This window comes from Caretta caretta, chromosome 8, assembly GCF_965140235.1.
Source record: "Caretta caretta isolate rCarCar2 chromosome 8, rCarCar1.hap1, whole genome shotgun sequence".
Taxonomy (NCBI): Eukaryota; Metazoa; Chordata; order Testudines; family Cheloniidae; genus Caretta; species Caretta caretta.
The window spans coordinates 38,979,619-39,003,870 of NC_134213.1; the positions used below are offsets into that span (position 1 = coordinate 38,979,619).

The window sequence follows — 24,252 nt, forward strand, 5'->3', positions numbered from 1 at the left end:
GGACAGACAATTCTCCCCCAAGCAGTTCAGTCACCAATGTACTTAACCCATTATTTTTTTAACAAGCATCATCAGCATGGAAGCCTGTCCTCTGGAACGGTGACCGAAGCATGATGGGGCATACAAAAACAAATAACATCACCTGTTCTCACTGTCAGGTGACATTGTAAATAAGAAGCGGCCAACATTATCTCCCTTAAATGTAAACAAACTTGTTTCTCTTAGGGATTGGCCAACAAGAAGTAGGACTGAGTGGACTTGAAGGCTCTAAAGTTTTGCATTATTTTGTTTTTGAGTGCAGATATGTAACAAAAAAAATCTACACATGTAAATTGCACTTCCACAACAGAGATTGCACTACACTACTTGTATGAGGTGAATTGAAAAATACTATTTCTTTTGTTTATCATTTTACAGTGCAAATAATATAAAAGTTATTTGCACTGTAATAAAAATAATATACACTTTGATTTCAATTTCAACACAGAATATATACGAAAAAGTAGAAAAACATCCAAAATATTTAATAAATGTCAATTGGTATTGTATTGTTTAACAGTCCAAGTAAAACTGCGATTAATCCCGATTATTTTTTTTGAGTTAGTCACCTGAGTTAACTGTGATTAACCGAGAGCCCTAATTAATATATAATATACATTAGGAGACTAAAGATGCTGGAGAAATTAACTAACACACATATTGGGGAAAAGTGCGTTTAAAATTATGTACCTAAACTGCTGCAGTTATTGGTTGAGACTCTGAGTGTCGCTGTTCACCAATCAGGGAGACAAATGCGAGGAGAGATCAGGCCAGCCCCTGCCCGCTATAACAGATCGCACAACACACAGACCAGACAGTCTTTGAAAAAGCCAGGATACACAGTACAGCACAGCTGCACTAAACCCCCGGGGAAGCTCTAGATCCACGAACTACTGATTGAAAAGCAGGATTTTTATTTTTATTTTTTTACTATTTTTATATACTGTTCGGACACACGGACTCTGAGGCATCTATTTCCAGTGCTAGACATGACGGATATAAAGAGGCTCCGGGACTGCAACCGGCGAGTCCTGTTCTGCTTTGTATTTTTTACCGTTTGGGAGGCAATTTCTGGGCACATTCGCTATTCCATTCCGGAGGAAATGCAGAAAGGCTCTTTCGTGGGCAATATCGTTAAGGATCTGGGGCTCGATACAAAGGAGTTTTCAGACCGCGGAGTCCGCATCGTTTCCAGAGGTAAGAGGCAATATTTTGCTCTGAATGTTAAAAGCGGTTATTTATACTCCACGGAAAGGATTGACAGAGAGCAGATCTGCGGACAGATGGAGAAATGTCTGCTAAATTTTGAGGTTCTCGTTAAGGATAAAGCTAAACTTTTTGCAGTTGAAGTTGAAATCACAGACATTAATGACAATGAGCCCCGCTTCCAAGAAGATGAATTGGAATTTAGAATCAGTGAGTTAGTCGCTGTGGGAACCCGATATTCTCTTGAGGGGGCGCAGGATCCAGATATCGGAATTAATTCTGTGCAGGGCTATAATCTCACCAGTAACAAACACTTCTCTCTGGATGTGCAAACGGGAGCTGATGGAGACAAATATGCCGAACTGGTGCTGGAAAAGTCTCTAGACCGGGAAGAACAAGATGTTCACGATCTAATCCTCACAGCCACTGACGGTGGAGATCCAGTTAGGTCCGGAACTGCACAGATCCGCGTTGTTGTCCTTGACGCAAATGACAATGCACCAGTTTTCAGTCAGCCTGTCTATAAAGTGAGTGTTTTGGAAAATGTGCCCGTCGGGTCTCTGCTGCTGACAGTAAACGCCACAGATCCGGACGAAGCGATAAATTCGGAGGTCACATATTCACTCCGGAAGATGAAAGACAAAGCGTCCCAGATATTCCAGGTGGATTCTAAAACGGGGGAAATATCAACTGTGGGAAACCTGGATTATGAGGAAGCTGCATTATATGAAATGGAGATTCAAGCCAAAGACGTTGGAGACCTCTGGGCCAGGTCTAAAGTTCTGATAGCTGTTATTGATATCAATGATAATGAGCCACAGATTACAGTCACCTCAGTCACCAACTCTGTGAGCGAAGACAGCCCACCGGGAACTGTGATCGTCTTTATACATTTACATGATCTGGATTCCGGAGAGAATGGTGATGTCATATGTTCTATACCACCCAACCTGCCATTCAGGTTACAGAAATCATTTGACAATTATTACAGCTTGGTGAGTGACAGAGCATTGGACCGGGAGAGGGTCTCCGATTACAATGTAACTATCACAGCCACAGACCGAGGGACTCCTCCTTTATCCTCAACAACAACTATTTTAGTACAGCTTTCAGACATAAACGACAACGCTCCTATTTTCAACCAGACATCCTACACTTTGTACATCACGGAGAACAATCCCAGAGGAGCTTCCGTTTGTTCCCTGAAAGCGAATGATCCTGACTCGGGGGAGAACGCCAGAGTCACTTACTCCATTACTGGAACTCAGAACCAGGAAGCTCCGCTCCCCTCCTCCATCTCCATTAACTCCGAGACTGGGGCTCTCTACGCTCTGCGCTCCTTCGATTACGAACAGTTCCGGGAGATTCGGTTCCAAGTGCAGGCTCAGGATGGGGGTTCCCCACCTCTCAGCAGTAATGTCTCCGTCACTCTCTTTATACTGGATCAGAATGACAACAGCCCGCACATCTTACACCCCTCCTTTCCCACCGATGGCTCCACGGGAGTGGAGTTGGCCCCTCGCTCCTCCGAGCCGGGTTACCTGGTCACTAAGGTGGTGGCGGTGGATGCAGACTCCGGGCAGAACGCCTGGCTCTCCTACCAGCTGCTGAGGGCTACAGAGCCGGGGCTCTTCTCTGTGGGACTCCACAGCGGCGAGATCAGGACAGCGCGCTCCTTTGTAGACAAAGATGCGCTCAAGCAAAGTCTGGTGGTTTTAGTGAAGGACAACGGGCAGCCCCCTCTCTCTGCCACGGCCACTGTCACGGTGGTGGTGGCTGACCGCATCTCCGAAATCCTCTCCGATTTAAGCAGCCTCTCAGCTCCTGCAGACCCCCAGTCCAGCCTCACCTTGTATTTGGTGATCGCTGTGGCTTCCGTTTCCTGCTTGTTCTTTACCTTTATCCTAGTGTTACTGGCCCTGAGGCTTCGCAGGTGGAGAAACTCGCAGCTGTTTGACTCCTCGAGTGTGACTTTCAGTGGAGTTCCCGTCTCGCAGTTTGTGGGGATCGATGGAGTCAGAGCTTTTCTTCACTCCTACTCATATGAAGGTTCTCTAACCAGGAACTCCAGGAAGAGCCAGTTCAACTTTCCCAAATCAAACTATTCAAATACTCTGACCAGTCAGCAGACTTGTGAGATAAAGTATCCTGTGTCAATATCGGCAGATTTAAAGAGTGGTGAAGGCGAGCAGAAATTTGTTCAAGTGAGTTTGCTTCTTTTCTTCTTTTTCTTTTTAACCACGTTTATGTGTTTTAGGAACCGGAAATATTTATTTATTGTAAAACCCATCGTCTTTTTTGGAACCATCACAAATTATTTCCTTATGTTAGAGTGATCCCACTTTCCTTACGACCCTCTACTTCCCTTCTCTCTTCCATAACTTTTTTTTTATTTTTTAGCCTTAATTAATGGCTCAGGTTCAAGTAACATAATAAATCTTCCAGGCAAGTGTGATGTGTACTTTTTTGTTGACACACAATTAGATCTCGATCTTCATTGGGACTTTCCGACGTTACTACAATTCAAACACAAATGCAAGTGAAGCGTCCGTATTTTTAAAGGGAACTGCAATTGTTTGTTGGAAGGAAGGATCAGTTTACAGAGGGTTTTATAACAACTCTGGGAAACCTTTTTGATTGAGGCTGCAATCTCTTCAGTTACAAATATATTATGTTTACTTGTTTAGTTTCAGATAGGCGTTATTAGATCTTGACAATCCTGTGCTCTCTTTACACCAAAGTAACATAAATCTCACGAAATCCACCGGACCAGATTTAGGTCGTTTACATGGAACGATGACTGAAAAGGTATTTTATTTTTGAAGGAAGTTCTGAAGATAAATAAGTTCTTGTGCCAGGTCCCTGATTCTGGACAGGGAAATTTCGTAATAATTCAAATTTCATTGTGCTTTTTGTTAAAATCAAGCCACTTTGGTGACAGAACATACAAACTACACAAAAAGCAGACAAAAAGGAAACCCATACCATTCAGCTTTCCTGAATTCTTTTTGTGTGTTCGTTATATATTCTTCTACCTAAGGATGGACCAAGGAATGCATTGATCCAAACGAATTTCCGTTGCCCTCTCTGTACCTACGTCCAGACTTTTATCATATCATTGGAGCTGCAGTTCTCAGACAGAGACTCAGAGTGCCGCTGTTGGCCAATACGGTGCGGAGCTGCAGCCGAAGATCCATTGGAGCCGGCTGCAGTGTGATTGCTCAATCACATAGTGCAGAACACAGACAAAAGCGCAAGCAGCCTCGCTGCTCAGAGAAACCCTCTATCGGGACTCGGATGCACAACTGGAGTGATAAAGGGATTTTATTTTATTTTCATCGCTGGGGATATTTACAATACAGGCGGGATTTTAACTACAGGATCTAAACGGAATAAAAAAGAAAGGAAAAGAGCATAAGTGCAAGCGAGTAAAATGGAAACCGGACACATACAGACCGGATGGGCAGTCACACGGCAGGTACTGTTGTTTCCTTTCTTATTCTCTTTATTCTGCCGGGCGGTCTCGGAGCAGATCCTTTATTCGATTCCGGAGGAAATGGCCAAAGGTTCCCTTGTGGGGAATCTTGCCAAGGATTTGGGGTTGCATGTCAGAGAACTGCCGCAGCGAAAGCTCCGTATTAGTTTGGAAAAGCCATACTTCAGTGTGAATGTGGAAAATGGCAACCTGTATGTGAATGAAAGGATAGATCGGGAGGAGATATGCGGGGAGACACCCCTTTGTGTCCTGGCATTCGAAACGGTGGTTACAAATCCTTTAAATATTTACCTCGTGAATGTCGCAATCCAAGACATTAATGATAATGCCCCGTGGTTCATAAAGAGTGACATTGATCTAGAAATCAGCGAATCAGCACTGCCGGGTGCGAGATTTCGACTAGAATCTGCGCAAGATCCGGATTCTGGGATCAACTCACTGCAAAATTACCAACTCAGTAAAAACCCTTCTTTTACCATGGCAGTGAAAGAGAGCCCAGATGGCAAAAAGCAAGCAGAATTAGTCTTAGAAAAGTCTTTGGATCGGGAGGAGGAAAGTTCCCACCAGTTAATCCTGACGGCTCTGGATGGGGGAGATCCAGTCAGATCTGGGACAGCTCAGGTTAGGATTAAAATTACTGACGCCAATGACAACCCCCCAGTATTCACTGAAAAAATCTACAAAGTCAGCCTGAGGGAAAATCTACCAAAGGGCTCCTTAATACTTCAAGTGAAAGCCAGTGACAAAGACGAAGGTTTAAATGGCCATATAACATACTTTTTCGACAGCATACCTGAAAACACCCGCAAATTATTCCATTTAGACCCTGATAACGGAGAAATTATAAATACAGCGATTCTGGATTTTGAAGAGAAAAATGAATACACCATGGAATTGGAAGCCAGGGATGGGGGTGGGCTGACAGGTCACTGCAAAGTTCATATACAAATACTGGATGAGAACGACAACGCCCCGGAAGTGACGATTTTTTCAGTATCCAGTCCAATTCCCGAAGACTCACCGCCAGGAACAGTGATCGTTCTGATCAAAGCTCGTGACCCAGATGCCGGACAAAATGGAAAACTCAGTTGTAATATTCAACACAACTTGCCTTTTAAAATAATATCATCTTCTATTAACTACTACAAGCTCCTCACAGACAGCACCCTGGACAGGGAGAGGACCCCGGAGTACAATATCACAATCACAGCCACAGACAAAGGCACTCCCCCACTCTCTGCCCAGAAAACCATCCTGTTGCAGATCTCAGATATCAATGACAACGCGCCTGTCTTTGAAAAATCTTCCTACACCGCCTATGTGCCAGAGAACAATCCCTCGGGGGCCTCTATTTTCAGTGTAAAAGCCTCAGACCGGGATCTGGACCAGAACGCCCGAGTCACTTATTCCATCTTGAGCAGCAACCTGAAGGAGCTGCCTCTCTCCTCCTACATCTCCATTAACTCCCAGACCGGAGCGATCTATGCGCAGCGCTCCTTCGACTACGAGCAATTCCGGGAGTTTGAGATGCAAGTGAAGGCCCAAGACGGCGGGTCCCCACCTCTCAGCAACAATGTCACCGTCAGGGTGTTTATTGTGGATCAGAATGATAACGCCCCTCGCATTCTGTACCCTTCGCTCGGAGCCGATGGCTCCGCTTTGTTCGAGATGGTCCCTCGCTCGGCCGAGGCAGGTTATCTGGTGACTAAGGTGGTGGCGGTGGATGCTGACTCAGGACACAATGCCTGGCTCTCCTACCACGTGCTCCAGGCCACGGACCCGTCGCTCTTCAGCATGGGGCTGCAGAGCGGGGAGATCCGGACAGCCCGCGCCTTTGCGGACAGAGATGCTGTGAAGCACAGGCTGGTCACCCTGGTGAAGGACAACGGGCAGCCGCCTCTGTCCGCCACAGTGACTCTCAACCTGGTGTTTGCGGAGAGCTTCCAAGAGGCTCTTCCGGAAATGAGAGACCAATCGGGTGACTTGAAATCTCAGTCTGATTTACAGTTCTACATGGTGCTGGCTTTAGCCCTTATCTCATTTTTATTTCTAATTACAATTATAGTGGTGATAGCCATGAAAGTTAGAAATTCAAAAAGCTCCTCTGTTCTTCAATATGTCAGGCCTGCTCTTTATTCCAAGGCTGATCCCACATTCCTACCATCGTACGAAGACGGGACATTGCCGTATTCCTATAATTTGTGTTTGGCTACAGACTGCGGGCAAAATGGATTTAACTTGCTTAAAAGTAGTGACCAGAACGTTACAGCTGAGAATATCCTTTGCAATGACAACTCTAGGATTTTACTTGTGAATAATTGTGGTTCTGAAGCACCCAAATCCGGATCCGAAACTCTTCTCAAGGTGAGTTTTTGCATTAACACGTTAATTAATCTACTTGGTTCTGGCTTTAGCGCTAATCTGCTTTTCCTCGCTAGTAACAGTTTTACTGGTTTTAATCATGAAATTCCGAAGATAAAAGACTTCATCTATTCTTCAATACCTCAATTCTAATCTTTATTCCACCATGCGGATCACCGATTTCTACCAAACTGCGATGATTGGACCTTAACATATTCTTATAACCTGTATTGTGCTAAAGACGCTGGGAATAGTGAATTAAACTTTCTGAAAACGAATGGGCAGAGTAATACAGCCGAGATTATCTTTTGTAATGACAAAGCTGCGATTTTAATTTTAAGCAGTAATTTTGGTTTAGAGGGCTCAAAATCTGACACCCAAACGCTTCCACAGGTGAATTTTTTCATTGAGGTATTCGAGGTGAAGTCTACTCTTTGATTTTTAAGTGAGCACATTGTCGGGTGATATTTATGAAATTTAGAGTAGTTTATATTGCGATCTTTTCAGAGTAACTCCTCCCCACCCCCCGGTGTTTGCTTGTGTGCAATTGCTGTTATGAGGTGCTCCGAGTTTTAGTAACAAAGGATTGTTGGCGCCTGCTGTTTAGTGGTAGATTTGTAGAAGCAAAAATTGTTTGTTGTATTTTATTCTATATAGATTCGTATCTTGCCCTTGTCTGTGCTGTATCAGACCACATTCCAATAGTGCACTAACTATCTGTCACCTCTTTCTTATAATCTTTCCAGGGGAAGAATTGCGAGTATAGTGTTTTGGCAGGGTTTTGATTTTGACTGCGATATGACTGTGCATCAATCACCTAAATTTTCCAGCCATAATTTAAATGCCTGGAATTTATGTCATGCTGTAAATATATTCCAATTTTTCTAATATAATCTTCTAAAGGGACATTTCGGACATTTAAGGAGATACTTATTCAAAGAATTATTAAATGAGTCATTTTTCCACTCAATTTCACAATGAGTTAACGTCCTTAATCATTAGGGAACATCAATATCATTTCAAATCAAAGCGTGTAACAGAATGAGGTGTCAAATTTCATCATTTGTGATCAACCACCTAATTTATTATGACTTCTGAAGGATCATGATCTATTAATTTGCAAAGTTTGTTTAATTGAGTAGGACATATCTAAGTCAATTACAAAATCGCATTTCATCCAGCATAAAAGTTATGGTATCTAAAGAGGAATTATGAGAAAAGGACCGAATATGGTCACCTCTACATGAGGATTCTATAACAGCCCATCATACACTGAGATGGTTTTTCATTGGATTAAAGGCCCTCTTAATGTCAACAAAGCCCATTGCCAATTGTGCCCACATATCTATTCAGGGGACACCATCACAGGGCCTAATAACATCAGCCACACTATCAGAGGCTCGTTCACCTGCACATCCACCAATGTGATATATGCCATCATGTGCCAGCAATGCCCCTCTGCCATGTACATTGGTCAAACTGGACAGTCTCTACGTAAAAGAATAAATGGACACAAATCAGATGTCAAGAATTATAACATTCATAAACCAGTCGGAGAACACTTCAATCTCTCTGGTCACGCAATCACAGACATGAAGGTCGCTATCTTAAAACAAAAAAACTTCAAATCCAGACTCCAGCGAGAAACTGCTGAATTGGAATTCATTTGCAAATTGGATAATATTAATTTAGGCTTAAATAGAGACTGGGAGTGGCTAAGTCATTATGCAAGGTAGCCTATTTCCCCTTGTTTCCCCCCCCCCCCCCCAGATGTTCTGGTTTAACTTGGATTTAAACTTGGAGAGTGGTCAGTTTGGATGAGCTATTACCAGCAGGAGAGTGAGTTTGTGTGTGTATGGGGGTGGGGGTGGGGGTGGGGGTGAGAAAACCTGGATTTGTGCTGGAAATGGCCCACCTTGATTATCATGCACATTGTAGGGAGAGTGGTCACTTTGGATGAGCTATTACCAGCAGGATAGTGAGTTTGTGTGTGTGGTTTTTGGGAGGGGGGTGAGGGGGTGAGAGAACCTGGATTTGTGCAGGAAATGGCCCAACTTGATTATCATGCACATTGTGTAAAGAGTTGTCACTTTGGATGGGCTATCACCAGCAGGAGAGTGAATTTGTGTGGGGGGGTGGAGGGTGAGAAAACCTGGATTTGTGCTGGAAATGGCCCAACCTGATGATCACTTTAGATAAGCTATTACCAGCAGGACAGTGGGGTGGGAGGAGGTATTGTTTCATATTCTCTGTGTGTATATAAAGTCTGCTGCATTTTCCACGGTATGCATCCGATGAAGTGAGCTGTAGCTCACGAAAGCTCATGCTCAAATAAATTGGTTAGTCTCTAAGGTGCCACAAGTACTCCTTTTCTTTTTGCGAATACAGACTAACACGGCTGTTACTCTGAAACCTTCCCTGTCTGTGTCACTCTCTGAAGGTGAACATCTAATTCTGCATTAGCATGTAGAAAACAAAACCGCTGGGATATAAGTTACGTCACCGAAAAGGAGCAAATATTGGGAATACCATTTCTCTTTGCTTAGTGGTATAATACAGCATGTAAGAGATATTAATTTGAAAGAGACTGTCAGCTATTCCCATTATACACAATTATATCTCTCAGGTATTCTGTTCTCACGGGTTGAAAATAACAGGTTTTATTGATAATAAGATGGAAATACAATGTTACAATTACAAATATCCCTTAACGTGCAACAATAACTTGCCTGTGATATCATGGTTCTTCAAATCTCTATTTGAAGGGGAGTAAGGAAATTATCTCAGGCTCTGAATAATTCACAGGAAATGTGTACACCTACGTGGTATTTTCATATTTATACATCTTTGTGAGTCCCTGACACCAATAGACTTGCTTCATTCTGACAAAGAAAACTGTGATTGCGCACTCTAGTTATATAGCTAAATGGCACATCAGTATTTCAATAGCACCGTGATCTTTATGTAAAATGGATTAGGAACTGACCGCATTAAAACAACATAATCGAAAACTCATATGATTTTATTTCTAATATAAACATCACTCGGTATACACAGCTCTAGAGAGTTAAACTGACAGATTAAAAGGCAGATTTTTAAATCATTGCCTGCAGTTACTGGTTGAGACTCTGGGCGCCGCTGTTGACCTATCAGGTGGAGAAACATGATGAGAGATCCAGCCAGCCCAGCCCCGCTGTTACACAGCGCAAAACACTGAGAGATCACACTCACTCAGAGGGATTGTGAAGGGAACATGGCTGCAAGAATTTTATATAAAACAGTCTTGGTTAAAACATCAGTGGCTGCGGAAACAAAGGACTAAAGTTAAGAGAAAATACTCTCAGCCTTGACCCGGGAATTGGAGTTCCACACCCATAGGGAGAGAAATGGCGGATACACAAAGGTTCCAGGTCTGCAAAAAGAGAGTCCAGTTCTACTTTATATTGGCTACCTTTTGGGAGGCTGTTTCTGGGCAAATTCGCTATTCGATTCCCGAGGAAATGCAGAAAGGCTCCATTGTTGGGAATATCGCAAAGGATCTGGGACTGGATATAATGGAGCTCTCAGACCACAGCGTCCGCATTGTTTCCACAGGTAGGACTGCCTATTTTGCTTTGAATCTTAAGAGCGGGCATTTAATCACCACAGAAAGGATAGACAGAGAGCAGATCTGTGGCCGGATCGAGAAGTGTCTCTTAATTTTTGAGGTTCTTATTGAGGATGAAGTGAAGATTTTCGCAGTTGAAGTTGAAATCACAGATATTAATGACAATGCTCCCAGCTTCCAAGCGAAGGAGTTAGACTTAAAAATTAGTGAGATTACAGCTGTGGGGACCCGGATTTCCCTGCAGGAGGCGCAGGATCCAGATGTGGGAATTAATTCCATCCAGAGCTATCAACTGAGCAATAACAAACACTTTTCTCTAGATGTGCAAACTGGATCTGATGGTGTTAAATATGCGGAACTAGTGCTGGAAAAGTCTCTGGACCGGGAAACGCAGAGTGTCCATAAATTAACTCTCACAGCAGCTGACGGGGGAGATCCAGTCAGATCTGCCACTGCTCAGATCCGTGTTGTGGTTGTGGATGCCAATGACAATGCCCCGCTTTTTAGTCAGCCGGTCTATAAAGTGAGTGTTTTGGAAAACGCGCCTCGAGGGTCCTTGATAATTACAATACACGCCACTGACCGGGATGAGGGACAGAATTCTGAGGTAACCTTTTCATTTAGAAAAATTACAGAAAAAGCGTCTCAGATATTCCAGCTTCACCCTAGGACAGGAGAAATATCAACGGTAGGTGACCTGGACTACGAGGAAGCTTCATTATATGAAATGGAAGTGGAGGCAAAGGATATTGGAGATCTCTCCGCCAGGTGCAAAGTTCTGATAACGCTTATTGATGTCAATGATAATACCCCCAAAATTGCAATGACTTCCCTGTTCAACTCAGTCTCTGAAAATTCTCCCCCCGGAACAGTAATCTCGATATTAAATTTGCGAGACAGAGATTCCGGCAAGAATAGTGAGGTCACGTGCTCCATACCAGCCAACCTTCCATTCCGGTTACAGAAGTCATTTGGCAATTATTACAGCTTGGTGAGTGACACATCACTGGACAGGGAGCGGGTCTCGAACTACAGTATAACTATCACCGCCACAGACCGAGGGACCCCTCCTTTATCCTCAACAACAAACATTTTAGTACAGCTTTCAGACATAAACGACAACGCTCCTATCTTCAACCAGACATCCTACACTTTGTACATCACGGAGAACAATCCCAGAGGAGCTTCCTTTGGTTACCTGAAAGCGAATGATTCCGACCTGGAGGAGAACGCCCGAGTCACTTACTCTATTAATGAAGGACACATAAATGAAGCGCCACTCTCCTCCATCTCCATTAACTCCGAGACTGGGGCTCTCTACGCTCTGCGCTCCTTCGATTACGAACAGTTCCGGGAGATTCGGTTCCAAGTGCAGGCTCAGGATGGGGGTTCCCCACCTCTCAGCAGTAATGTCTCCGTCACTCTCTTTATACTGGATCAGAATGACAACAGCCCGCACATCTTACACCCCTCCTTTCCCACCGATGGCTCCACGGGAGTGGAGTTGGCCCCTCGCTCCTCCGAGCCGGGTTACCTGGTCACTAAGGTGGTGGCGGTGGATGCAGACTCCGGGCAGAACGCCTGGCTCTCCTACCAGCTGCTGAAGGCTACAGAGCCGGGGCTCTTCTCTGTAGGACTCCACAGCGGCGAGATCAGGACAGCGCGCTCCTTTGCAGACCATGCGCTCAAGCAAAGTCTGGTGGTTTTAGTGAAGGACAACGGGCAGCCCCCTCTCTCTGCCACGGCCACTGTCACGGTGGTGGTGGCTGACAGCATCCCCGAAATCCTCTCCGATTTAAGCAGCCTCTCAGCTCCTGCAGACCCCCAGTCCAGCCTCACCTTGTATTTGGTGATCGCTGTGGCTTCCGTTTCCTGCTTGTTCTTTACCTTTATCCTAGTGTTACTGGCCCTGAGACTCCGCAGGTGGCGAAACTCGCAGCTGTTTGACTCCTCGAATGTGACTTTCAGTGGAGTTCCCGTCTCGCAGTTTGTGGGAATCGATGGAGTCAGAGCTTTTCTTCACTCCTACTCACATGAGGGTTCTTTAACCACGGACTCCAGAAAGAGCCAATTCAACTTCTTCAAATCAAACTATGCAAACACCGTGACCAGTCAGCAAACTTGTGTGATAAAGGATCCTATTCTAGTTACTGAAGATTTAAACATTAGTAATGGGGATCAGACCTCCATTCAGGTGAGGTAACGTAATTGGTCTTTTTGCTATTAGTTTCTTGCGCATAAATTTAGTCTTCCTCGAGGACTGTGCAATTAATTGAAAAGTACCCATTAAAGAGGAGAGAATCTGCGTTATTCAAGTTAGTGAGAGTTCTGCCATTGACCTCAGTAAGTATAGCATGAAGACCTCTGTGACTGAGAAAATGCAGTGTACATATGGCTTGCTCTAGGGGAGGAGGGTATTATTGTGTCTTAATTACTAATGAATAGGGCTCTTCCAAATTCACAGTCCATTATGGTCAATTTCAGGGTCATAGGATTTTTAAAATAGTAAATTTCTTGATTTTAGCTATTTAAATCTGATATTTCAGGGTGTTGTAATTGTAGGGGTCCTGACCGAAAGAGGAGTTGTGGGGCAGAGAGTTCACAAGATTATTGTTGGGGGGGAGGGGTTGCTGTACTGCTACCCTTACTTCTGCACTGCTGCTGGTGGTGCTGCCCTCAGAGCTGGGCAGCTGGAGAATGGCAGCTGCTGTCCGGCAGCCCAGCTCTGAAGGCAGAGCAGCTGCCAGCAGCACTATAGAAGTAAGGATGGCATGGTGTGGTATTGCCACCTTTACTTCTGCACTGCTGTCTGCAGAGTTTGGCCCTCAGTCAGCAGCCGCCACTCTCCAGCCACACAGCTCTGAAGGCAGCAGCTCAGAAATAAGGGTGGCATGGTATGGTATTGCCATCCTTACTTCTGTGCTGCTGCTGGCGGGGCACTGCCTTCAGAGCTGGGAGTCTGGCCAACAGCTGCCGCTCTCCAGTGGCCCAGCTCTGAAGGCAGCGCCCCGCCAGCAGCAGCACAGAAGTAAGGATGGCAATACCATACCGTGCCACCCTTATTTCTGAGCTGCTGCCTTCAGAGCTGTGTGACAATACCACAACACCCCCCCACACACACAAACACACACACAACTCCCTTTTGGTCAGGACCCACAATATGAGAAACACTACTCTCCCCCCAGAAATCTGTATATAGGGTAAAAGCACACAAAAGACCAGATTTCACATGGGGGAGACCAGATTTCATGGTCCGTGATGTGTTTTTCATAGATATGAATTTGGTAGGACCCTACTTGTGAAGTATATACCATTTGTTTTGAAATGGCACAAACATTCTTTTCCTTTATTATTTTAAATGAAATTACTCTTTATTGAATATTTGTTTTAAACCACATTATCTTTTTAAGATTTCTTGAGACCCAGTTTGGGAAGTTACAAATATACAGACATTTCTGAGTATGTAAAATACTAAGGTTAGTGGAAGGCACATTGATGAGATGTTGGTGAGCTTCAAATCTACCCCACTGCAGGGACAATTTGTTTTTACTGTTGTAGTGTAGAATTATGTTAGTGCAGAATTATGCTGAGTAATTAATCTGAAGTTCTTTCCAGTTGTCTGCTGCATTGATTTTCTTGTCTCCAATAATCTGGCCTTTGCAAATTAAATCTTGTGGGTGAAGATTTACTCATCAAATTTTATTGTTGTTGCTTTTATTTTAATTAGAGATAAGTTTTGGCACCTGTTTTTAACGTTTAGAAAAGACAATTTTTCTGTTTCTGTATAGAGGCACTGATTCAGCTGACCTAGCATCTTTAGATCTTTGTACTTGGAATGAAGATATACTGATTGTCTCTAGACTCATATCAAATGAGAAGAAAAAATGGAGGATTTATGTGCAAGGAAAAGGAGATAAAGTTCTGTTTGTCTGTTTCTTAACAGCTATATAGATGTAGTTATATTTATGTATATTTCAATGTCTTTCATTTGAAAATGACAATTTAACTTTATGTATTAGTTGTAGAGTTGTTGATGTTCTTGGTCCAACAATATGAGACCAACAAAGAGGATGAGGTACTATCTTTTATTGGATCAACTTTTGTTGGTGAGAGAGACAAATTTTTGAGTTTACACAGAACTCTTCTTCAAGTCTGGGAAATGTACTCAGTGTCACAGCTAAATACAAGGTGGAACAGATTGTTTAGCATAAGAAGTTATCACATATTTCAAGGGGCAGTTCAAGGTGAAGTGGCCAGTGCACACCTCTTCAGTCATAGGGAGTGTGACCAGGGTCCCAGAGGAGCCACATTGAGGTTACTTAATTAGGGCAAACTGCAAAGAATGGGGCAGACAATCCCCAAAGCTGGTCATCATTCCAGTACTTAGATTCACCAAGCTCACCTCAAACAGCTTCTATAACACCTTACCAGTTACCCAGAAGCCAATAACACAGTTCCCTTAAAGCAAACCAGCCTTAGGCCTTTTTCCTGCTCAAACCTCTAGACCAGGGATTCCCAAATTTGGTTCGCGGCTTGTTCAGGGTAAGTCTGGGACCCCACTTCCTGGCTGGGAACAGCAAACCGTGGCCACTGGAAGCTGTGAGCAGCCATACTTGCGGATGCTCAGATAAACAAAGTGTCTTGCGGCCCACCAGGGGCTTACCCTGAACAAGCCGCGAACCAAGTTTGGAAACCCCTGCTCTAGACTATGGACTTATACTAATGGGAGCATTCTAACCAAAGGACTGAGGACCTTCCAATGATTTGGAAGCAACCAGAGACTTAACAAGCCAACAGTTTATTCCATCACTGCTACAAGCCTGATCCAAGAACTTTGTATTTATTGTATGTATTTGATTCCTTTAACCAATTTTAACTCTCATCTTTCTTTTGTTCTTTTTATAAATAAACTTTTAGATTTTAGATACTAAAGGATTGGCAACAGTGTGATTATTGGATAAGATCTGAGTTATATATTGACCTGGGTATGTGGCTGGTTCTTTGGGATCAGAAGAACCTTTTTGTTTGATGAAACTGGCTTTAAATAACCACTCATCTTTACGTCTAGTGTCTGGGTGTTGAATCCAGGACTGGAATGCCTCAGGAGACTGCTTTTCTGACTTCTTGTTAGCCAGTGTGATGAAACATAAGTTTTCTTTTGTTGCTGATTTGGTATATCTTATGGGAGAATAACCACCAGTATTTAGGTGTGTCTGCCCTATTTCTCAGCAGTTTGTCCTGAAATTGGTATTCTTAGTTGTGACCCACGGAGGCATGATGACAGGGAGAAAAGGAGAAAAAATGAATGTCCTCCCCACCCCATTCTCAGGATGTGGCAGTCAGCCAAACACACAAAGGATGTGTGTACATGCTAACACAGATGGAATGCACTCAAACACACAAAGGGTGCGCACATACACACTCAGGGTGCATGTATGTGTGTGTGCACAGAATTTTTGAAGCAGAGAGAAACAATTTGCTTTCCCCATTTTCTGGGCTACACAAATGTATATACATTTGAATCCCAAGTCAGCAGTGACATTTTCATAGAAAAGTGTTATAGCCTGGGTTTCAAACAAACAAATAATTTCATAAAGCTATAAAATAAATAAATGCTTATGTCATTTTCACACCCATCTAACTTTTACATTTTGTAATATCACAAATGGAGAATTATGAAAGTAGCATACATTACATATCCTAAACAATATGACATTACATTTCTATAAATGTCCTATCCTAACTATTTTTGGTGTGTATGTCTTATAGTTAGGCCTTATTAGGTTTAGTGAATTGGATAAATGTTTATATAATGACTATATCATTTATTTATTATTAGAGAGAGGTTCCCAAACATTTATATAATGTTTATTAAAGGAAAGGTATATGTTTTGATATCATATATATCTGTTTAATAGGTCAAAATGCTTTTGTCTGTGGTAGTACAGTGAATTTTGATGAATTTACAAAAACAAATTTATCAGAGGCATATGTTGTATACTTGCATCTCATGATATCTTCTAATGAATATGTTTACACTGAATAATTTCAGCATTCCATGTCTCATATTTGGAACTCCTATGGAACATTTTAGTTTTGTCCCGAAGACAGTGTCTTCTTGGGACATGGCCTACATTTCAATTATGGAATTACGTGTGTTATCTTAATCGTGAGTTACCTTAAAGCTTTTGATTCTTTGTATGTTGAACTGCTGTCATTAAGAACATCATAATATTTGAATAAGATCATCATCATATACATCACATAACAGCTTATATAGTGCCTTCTAACTAGGTAGATCACAGTGCATTACAGATAATAATTATTTAATTAAGATTCCCAGCAATCCTGTGAGGTAGGAAATGTATATTCTACATATTTGACAGATGAGGAAGCTGAGACACACAGACTGAGATCAAGCTTTTCAAACTTCTAAACACATAAACCTATATTTAGTCATTAAGTGGGGGGCCTCATTTGGTAGGTTCTGAGCTCCACAAATCCTAATGGCATCAATGGGAGCTGCAGATGCTCAAAATCTCTCAAAATTAAGCTGTGACGCTGCCTGCAGTGACTCAAGAGTGTGAGTACCAACCTCAGGGCAGACTGTTAGGAAAAGGAAATTAGTTTATTTACAAAATTAAAGCAGGTAAACATATATACAAGATGAGTTATAATCTTAAATTTCAAAAGGTAAATGAATCTTCTATAATCAGCAACCTCTATATGTCCTTTAGGGCTAATCCATGCTAAGCAGCTTCGGAATCTCTCGCTTATGCATAGAAACACTTCCTCCCGCCTCCCCACACTCCAAGCAGCTAGTTCCTTTTGTTTGGGGTTTTTGTCCACCTCCTGCCATGTGCTCTAAACTTCAAACTCAGCGGATGGGAGGGGGCCACTTCATGGCACATCTTCAGCGGGAGGAGGCCGAACAATAACAGCCTCCTCTTGTTGATGGTAGGTAGGAAAATTCCTGTTGCAATATCTCACTATAGTCTGTTTGATATCAATAGACCTTTTATTTTAGGAAGGATGTAACACCTTCTGTTAAGATCAGCCGTTCACATGAATTAATCTCTCTTTCCTGAATGATGATATACACAGTCACAGAGGCTCACAATACAATCACTCAAATATTACCTTACAATATGGGTTACAGATGTTATAAGTGAGATTAATGCATGCAGCAACTCACAAGCATTCAATAAATTCTACTATTCCTGATGTAGCCATTTGGTTTGATCAACTTCAGGTGAAATTGTAGTTGCTCCTCTACACCAGCCATATGAAAGAAGAAGAAGAAATTCTAAAAACTAAACACATTCTTATCATTCCAATATATTTTTTAACAATACTAACACACACATGAGACACACTGATTCCAGTTATGTATTTGTCAGTGTGAGACTTAGGGACCTTGGCATTAATTGGCACATGGTCTGCCAGCATCACTTATTTATATTTATAACAATGGATTTATGTCTAAGTTAGAAAATTTTGGCCTAAGCCAAAGCATCTTTCCAAATGTCACACTGTCAAGCTGTCTGGAGTGGATCAAGAGCATTACAATCGGGTTCCCAAAGATAGTACAAGCTGCTGTAATATGCAAACCCTATATGGGCTAACTTAGACTAAGCAACTGCGGGCCCCTTGCTTATTCTTAGAAATTCTGACCTTTTGCCAGAAGCTGGGAATGAGTGACAGGGGATGGATCACTTGATGATTACCTGTTCTGTTCATTCCCTCTGGGGCTAAGTCCCTCTGGCCACTGTCGGAAGACAGGATACTGAGCTATATGGCCCCTTGGTCTGACCCAGTAGGGCCATTCTTATGTTCTTATGACCTCTCCAAAGTGCAAGCAGCATGGAGTTCTATTTTCTTCTTGTCTAAGATTTTTATTCTCTTCCCCTCAGAGTTCAAGCTGATGGGAAGAGTTCACACTCTTGTCTCCTCTTCATGGGGGAGTGGGGAGAGGAGTGCAGTTAATGAAGTCTTTGATGTTTTACAATGCCTCATTTGGTTTCAGTGGGCCTTCTGTGGAAGTCAGCATTTCACATTAGTTAATACTTCTTTCCTCTTTGGTGAGTTACAGTTACAGAGGATTACAGTGCAAACACTTGATATAACCTTATAACATGGGGTACAGATGTTGTAAGTGAGATTAATACATGCAGCAGCCTACAAGCATGTCATGAAGTCTAAGCACTAAACACATTCTTATAAATTTAACTTCTATTTTAACAATGCTAACACACAGGTGAGCCAGTCTGGATTTCAACTATATATTGCTCAGTGTTCAGTTGAGGCCTAGGGGCCTTGGAATGAGATGGTACTTGGTCTGCCGGTGTCACACACATAAGAATTTTGTGTTCACACTGCTGCTTAACTTAAATAATTCCTCCAGCTCCCTGATGAATTTATAGAGAGCAATCATATCTCCCCTCAGCCTTCTTTTGGTTAGCCTAAACAAGCCAAGCTCTTTCAGTCTCCTCTCATTAGGTAGGATTTCCATTTCTTGTTTCATTCTAGTAGCCCTTCTCTGCACTTGTTCCAGTTTGAATTCATCTTTCTTAAACATGGGAGACAGATGAATTCAAACTGTTCTTAAATATGGGATATCAGAATTGCGCACAGTATTCCAAATGAGGTCTCACCAGTGCCTTGTATAATGGTACTAACACTTCCCTATCTCTACTTAAAATACCTTGCCTCACAGGTGCCAACTTTCCTTGGTGCCAGTGTGTGCTCGCACCCCCATGGCCTCCTACCCTAGCCCCACCTCTTCCGCTAGTGCACCACGTTCCTCCTCCTCCCACCACCCAGTGCTTGCTTCGTGAAACATGTGTTTCACAGCTCAAGTGCTGGGAGGGAGGGGGAGAAGAAGGACCCAGCTTATAGCAAAAATTCTTGATGTTAGTCCCCAAGTCCCTATCTTGCACTTCACACTATTAAATTCCATCCTATTTTTTTTTTATTATTCCAGTTTTCAAGGTTGTCCAGATCTTCTTGTATGATATTCCAGTCCTCCTCTGTGTTGGCAATATCTCCCAACTTTGTGTCATCCACAAATTTTATTAGCACACGCCCACTTTTTGTGCCAAGGTCAGTAATAAAAATGTTATTTTTTTACCAAGACCAATCCTTGAGGAACTCCACTAGTAACCTCCCTCCTGGGGCTTTTGTCAGCTTGATATTTCTGGAAGAGTGCCTTGCTCTCTTCTGTCCAACAAGGAGTTAATGATTTGATGAAGCCCCATGCAATGCTCAGTTGGTAGCCAATATTAGTAGGCTTACAAAGTGGTGGTAATTAGTTGAATACAATGGAATCTGGTTTATCAGGCCCTCTACAATCACCACATAGCTGGGCCAGACAGCAGACTGTAGATTCCAGGGCAGCTGCAGGAAGGATTGAATGAGTGAAAATTGTAGGTCTATGCAAACCATGACTGGGCTGTGTTTGCTCTTGGGAAAGTCATTGAAAATTGACCTTTTCAATGATATTTGGTGGCCATGGATGTCACGTGACACAAAACAAATGTCAGGAGTACAGCATTGCCTCCATCTGGCTGATCTAAACATGCCACAGTATTTGGCATTGGAGAGTGAAAGCCCTCTTCAGTGAAAGCTCAGGATGTGCTCCAGCATGGTTGTTCTTGTATAGCCCCATAGGCTATGATGGCTATTGAAATCACCAACGCAGATAGTAGGATGACTTGGTGTTGGTAAAACTGGACATGACCATTCCATTGACAGTGGCTTGTATATGTTAATGACTGTCAGATAGCCATTCTTGATAGTGGTTGAGTAGGGGTTCATAATAGAAAGGTCTTTGATGGAATCCTTAAGGTCATATTTTATGTACATCACAAGTCCATATGTAGGGTGATGGCTTGCAGACATGCAGACTCCATTGATCTTCTGTCACTGGCCTTCACTCTACAGGTGTGTTTCTTGTACTTCAAGGCCATAGATGTTTGGAATCTGCAGGATCATTGTGAGGTAATCACACTTTACATTAGATAGGCCCTCAATGTTGAGCTGCACAATTTGAAGCAATGGGCCTTTTGAAGGTTTGGCCCTGACGTGGGCCATTATTGCCACTCTGTTTCTGACTGGCAGGTCATTTAAGGACCTCTGGTCACTGATTTGATAACATTCTTTGTGCTTTCATGCATAATAGAGAAGATTGTGTGAAGGTTATCATCTCCTCCAGTTTATATGTATTTTAAAATATGTATTCTTCATCTGGAAGTTACACAAGTATCTATCAATTTTGTGGATTTATGGAATAATGTTTGCTATTTGTTTGGATTAGGAGGATATTTTTTCCTCTCTTGTGAAATTGTTGCTGCTTATTTGAATTTTGAACACACATAAATGCTTTTACCATGTTTAAAATTCTACGATTTCAAATAAAATGTGGATGTTTGAAGAAGACTCATTGATTAGAGGACCTCTCAACTTTAAAAGAAAGAATCACCTTTAATATTCAATCTACAAATTTAATTTAATCCCATACATACATGGCATTATCTAGCCCCTACTGATATATATATATATATATATATATATATATATATATATATATATATATATACTGTAAATGTAATAAATACAGAATTATGGAGCTAGCATAAATAGCATATCCTATCATTTTAACATGTCAGATTAATCTCTATATGTTTTTGTTTGTGTCTTCCTGTTGGGCCTAAACACATTTTAATGGTTGATTAAAATTTTCTTCAGTGGGCTATATAATTACTTTATAATAATTATTCATAAGAATACAGAAAAGTTTCTCACACATATTTCTAGTAGTTTCTTTAGGAACAGTCATTCTCTGACATCACATAGGTGATTAGTCACTAGATGAAATGCTTTGGTGTGAGGTATTGCAGTGGATTCTGACAACTAAATAAATAAATTTATTGAAGACCTGCATTGTGTCCCTTCACCTACTGATATTTTTTGAAGAATATTTTTATGTCAATATTTTCACTATTCCATGAAATGTTTCATATTTGGAGTACCTAATATTTCTATTGAGAACTGTTTATTTTCTTCATAAGTAAATGTCCTCTTTGTATCTGACTTGGATTATAACTATGGAATGCCTATAAGAAAAAAAGTAAAATCCCTTATTTTTAGTTATGTCATAATTTTTGTATTCTCTATGTTGGTCTGTTCTCATTAGAACATCTCTGTGATACTTCACACTTATATACTCCTGTCATAAATATAAAGGGAAGGATAACCACTTTTCTGTATACGGTGCTATAAAATCCCTCCTGGCCAGAGGCAAAGTCCTTTTATCTGTAAAGGGTTAAGAAGCTCAGATAACCTGGCTGGCACCTGACACAAAATGACCAATGAGGGGACGAGATACTTTTAAGTCTGGAAGCGGGGGGAGGCTTTTGTCTGTCTGTGTGATACCTTTGCCGGGAACAGATCAAGGATGCAAGCCCTCCAACTCCTGTAAAGTTAGTAAGTAATCTAGCTAGAAAATGTGTTAGGTTTTCTTTGTTTTGGCTTGTGAAATTTGCTGTGCTGGAGGAAATGTGTATTCCTGTTTTTGTGTCTTTTTGTAATTTAAGATTTTGCTTAGAGGGATTCTCTCTGTTTTGAATCTGACTGCCTGTAAGATTATCTTCCATTCTGATCTTACAGAGTTGTTCTTTTATCTTTTTTTGTTCTCCTAATAAAGTTCTGATTTTTAAGAATCTGACTGGGTTTTTGGGGCCTTATAAATCCAAGGCTGGTTTGTGCTCATCTTGTTTATTCTCAAGCCTCCCCAGGAAAGGGGGTGTAGGGCTTGGGGGGATATTTTGGGGAAATAGGAACTCCAAGCGGTCCTTTCCCTGTTCTTTGTCTAAAACACTTGATGGTAGCAGCATTCTGTTCAAGGACAAGGCAAAGTTTGTGCCTTGGGAAAGTTTTTAACCTAAGCTGGTAAAAATAAGCTCAGGGGGTCTTTCATGCAGGTCCCCACATCTGTACCCCTAGAGTTCAGAGTGGGGAAGGACCCCTGACAACTCCCTTCCATCCAAGCATTTTAAGGGGCCTGATCCAAATACCTATTGAAGTCAGCGGGATTCTTATTTTTATTAATTTCAGTGGGCCTTGGATCAGGGTCACAGTGAACTACAAACAATGATTAATTTAGTCTCACAACAGTCCTGTGAATTAGGAAAGTTATATTATTTCGAAATTAACTAAGAGAAAGCTCAGGCACAGAGAGATTAAATCAAAGAGTTCAAACGTTGTTATTAGGCATGTGAATCAATATTTAGTCAATTATATAAAAGGCCTCATTTTCCAGTAGGTGGGGACTCACACATCCTCAATAAAGTGAGTGGCAGCTGAAGTTGCTCAGTGTCAAGATTCAAGACACTTATTTAGGCTTTTCAGTATGGATTTAAGTACCTAACTTGAAGGCTCCAATTTTTTAAAATTTGGACTAATTAACTTTCCAGTGGTTGCACCTTGCAGGGGCGCTGGAACAGCAGGGACCAATGGACCATGGCCCTCCAGGTCCGTCCACTTTTTTTGCCAGGGCCCGACGCCCAGCCCCTCCTCTTCCCCCTGAGGTGTCCCCCCACCCCAACCCCCCAGGTCAGGCCGCTCGGAACAGAAACTGGAGCCCGGCCTGGACAACAGCAGCCTGGGGAGCCGGAGCCGGGGATCCTCCATCTGCCCGGGCCGGGGAGCCGAGAGCAGCCCCAGTCCCATGTCCCCGCCCCCGGGCCCCCGCCCAGGACAGATGGATGGTCCGCGGCTCCTCACAGCTGCCCGGGCGGCCCTTCGACACCCTACGCCAGGCGGGAAGCTGGAGCCCGGTAGGGGTAAGAGCCGCGCGAGCAGCTGTCGGGAGCCAGCGCGGACCTTCCACCTGCAGTGGGCAGGGGTCCTGCGAGACGGAGACAGGGCACCGGGGGATGCTCTAGGCCCTCCCATCCCCAGCACGTGGAGGGGCCAGGGCTCCGCGCCCCGGCTTGGCCAGGGGCGGGGCCTCGCGAGCAAAGGAGGGGAGGGGGCGGGAAGGGGCGTCGTGCCGCCTCCCTACCATTAGGAAAACTCAGCCCCTGCCTAGGAGTTTTGTGTCGGAGTTGGGAAGGGAACTGTTTCTCAAGGGAGAAATCCTGACACCACTGAAGCAATGAAAGATTTGCTGTTGACCTCTGTGAGGACAGGATTACACTTTACGTCCCAGGCCTTACACATACCGGAAGATTATTTTAGAAATAAAATAAGAATGGGTACATCTAGCCGTGAACAAAGGGTTTTGAGTAAGAGATTTTCAGAGAAGCATACTTTGAATTTACTTAATAAATTCCGTATTCAGCCTCCAACATAATTAACGTTCTCTGCGCTCTATCGATGAAAATCATGTTATCGCCCATGGCAACAACAGAAATTTACAAATAATCTAACCGAATGAAGATATGAGGTAACTAAACTGCCTTACCTGAGATTACTTATAACGCTGAAAATGCATGCAATGGCACTTTAGTACACCAACAGACACATACTGTATTTTATATCA

General features: G+C 42.7%; 1 protein-coding gene across 17 annotated transcripts in view; it reads left to right on the top strand.

Moving 5' to 3' along the window:
- Window positions 1-24,252, top strand: part of LOC125641569 (protocadherin gamma-C5) — a 426,447-nt gene that overhangs the window by 224,674 nt on the left and 177,521 nt on the right. Inside the window, exon 1 of one of the 17 annotated variants that reach the window (XM_048861721.2) lies at window positions 894-3,449. The exons of 13 other annotated variants lie outside the window; for them this stretch is intronic. In XM_048861721.2, the coding sequence (XP_048717678.2) occupies window positions 1,029-3,449 (2,421 nt within the window). In that variant the 5' untranslated portion in view covers window positions 894-1,028. 3 more of the 17 variants (XM_048861745.2, XM_075131415.1, XM_048861717.2) reach the window with 3 other exon arrangements.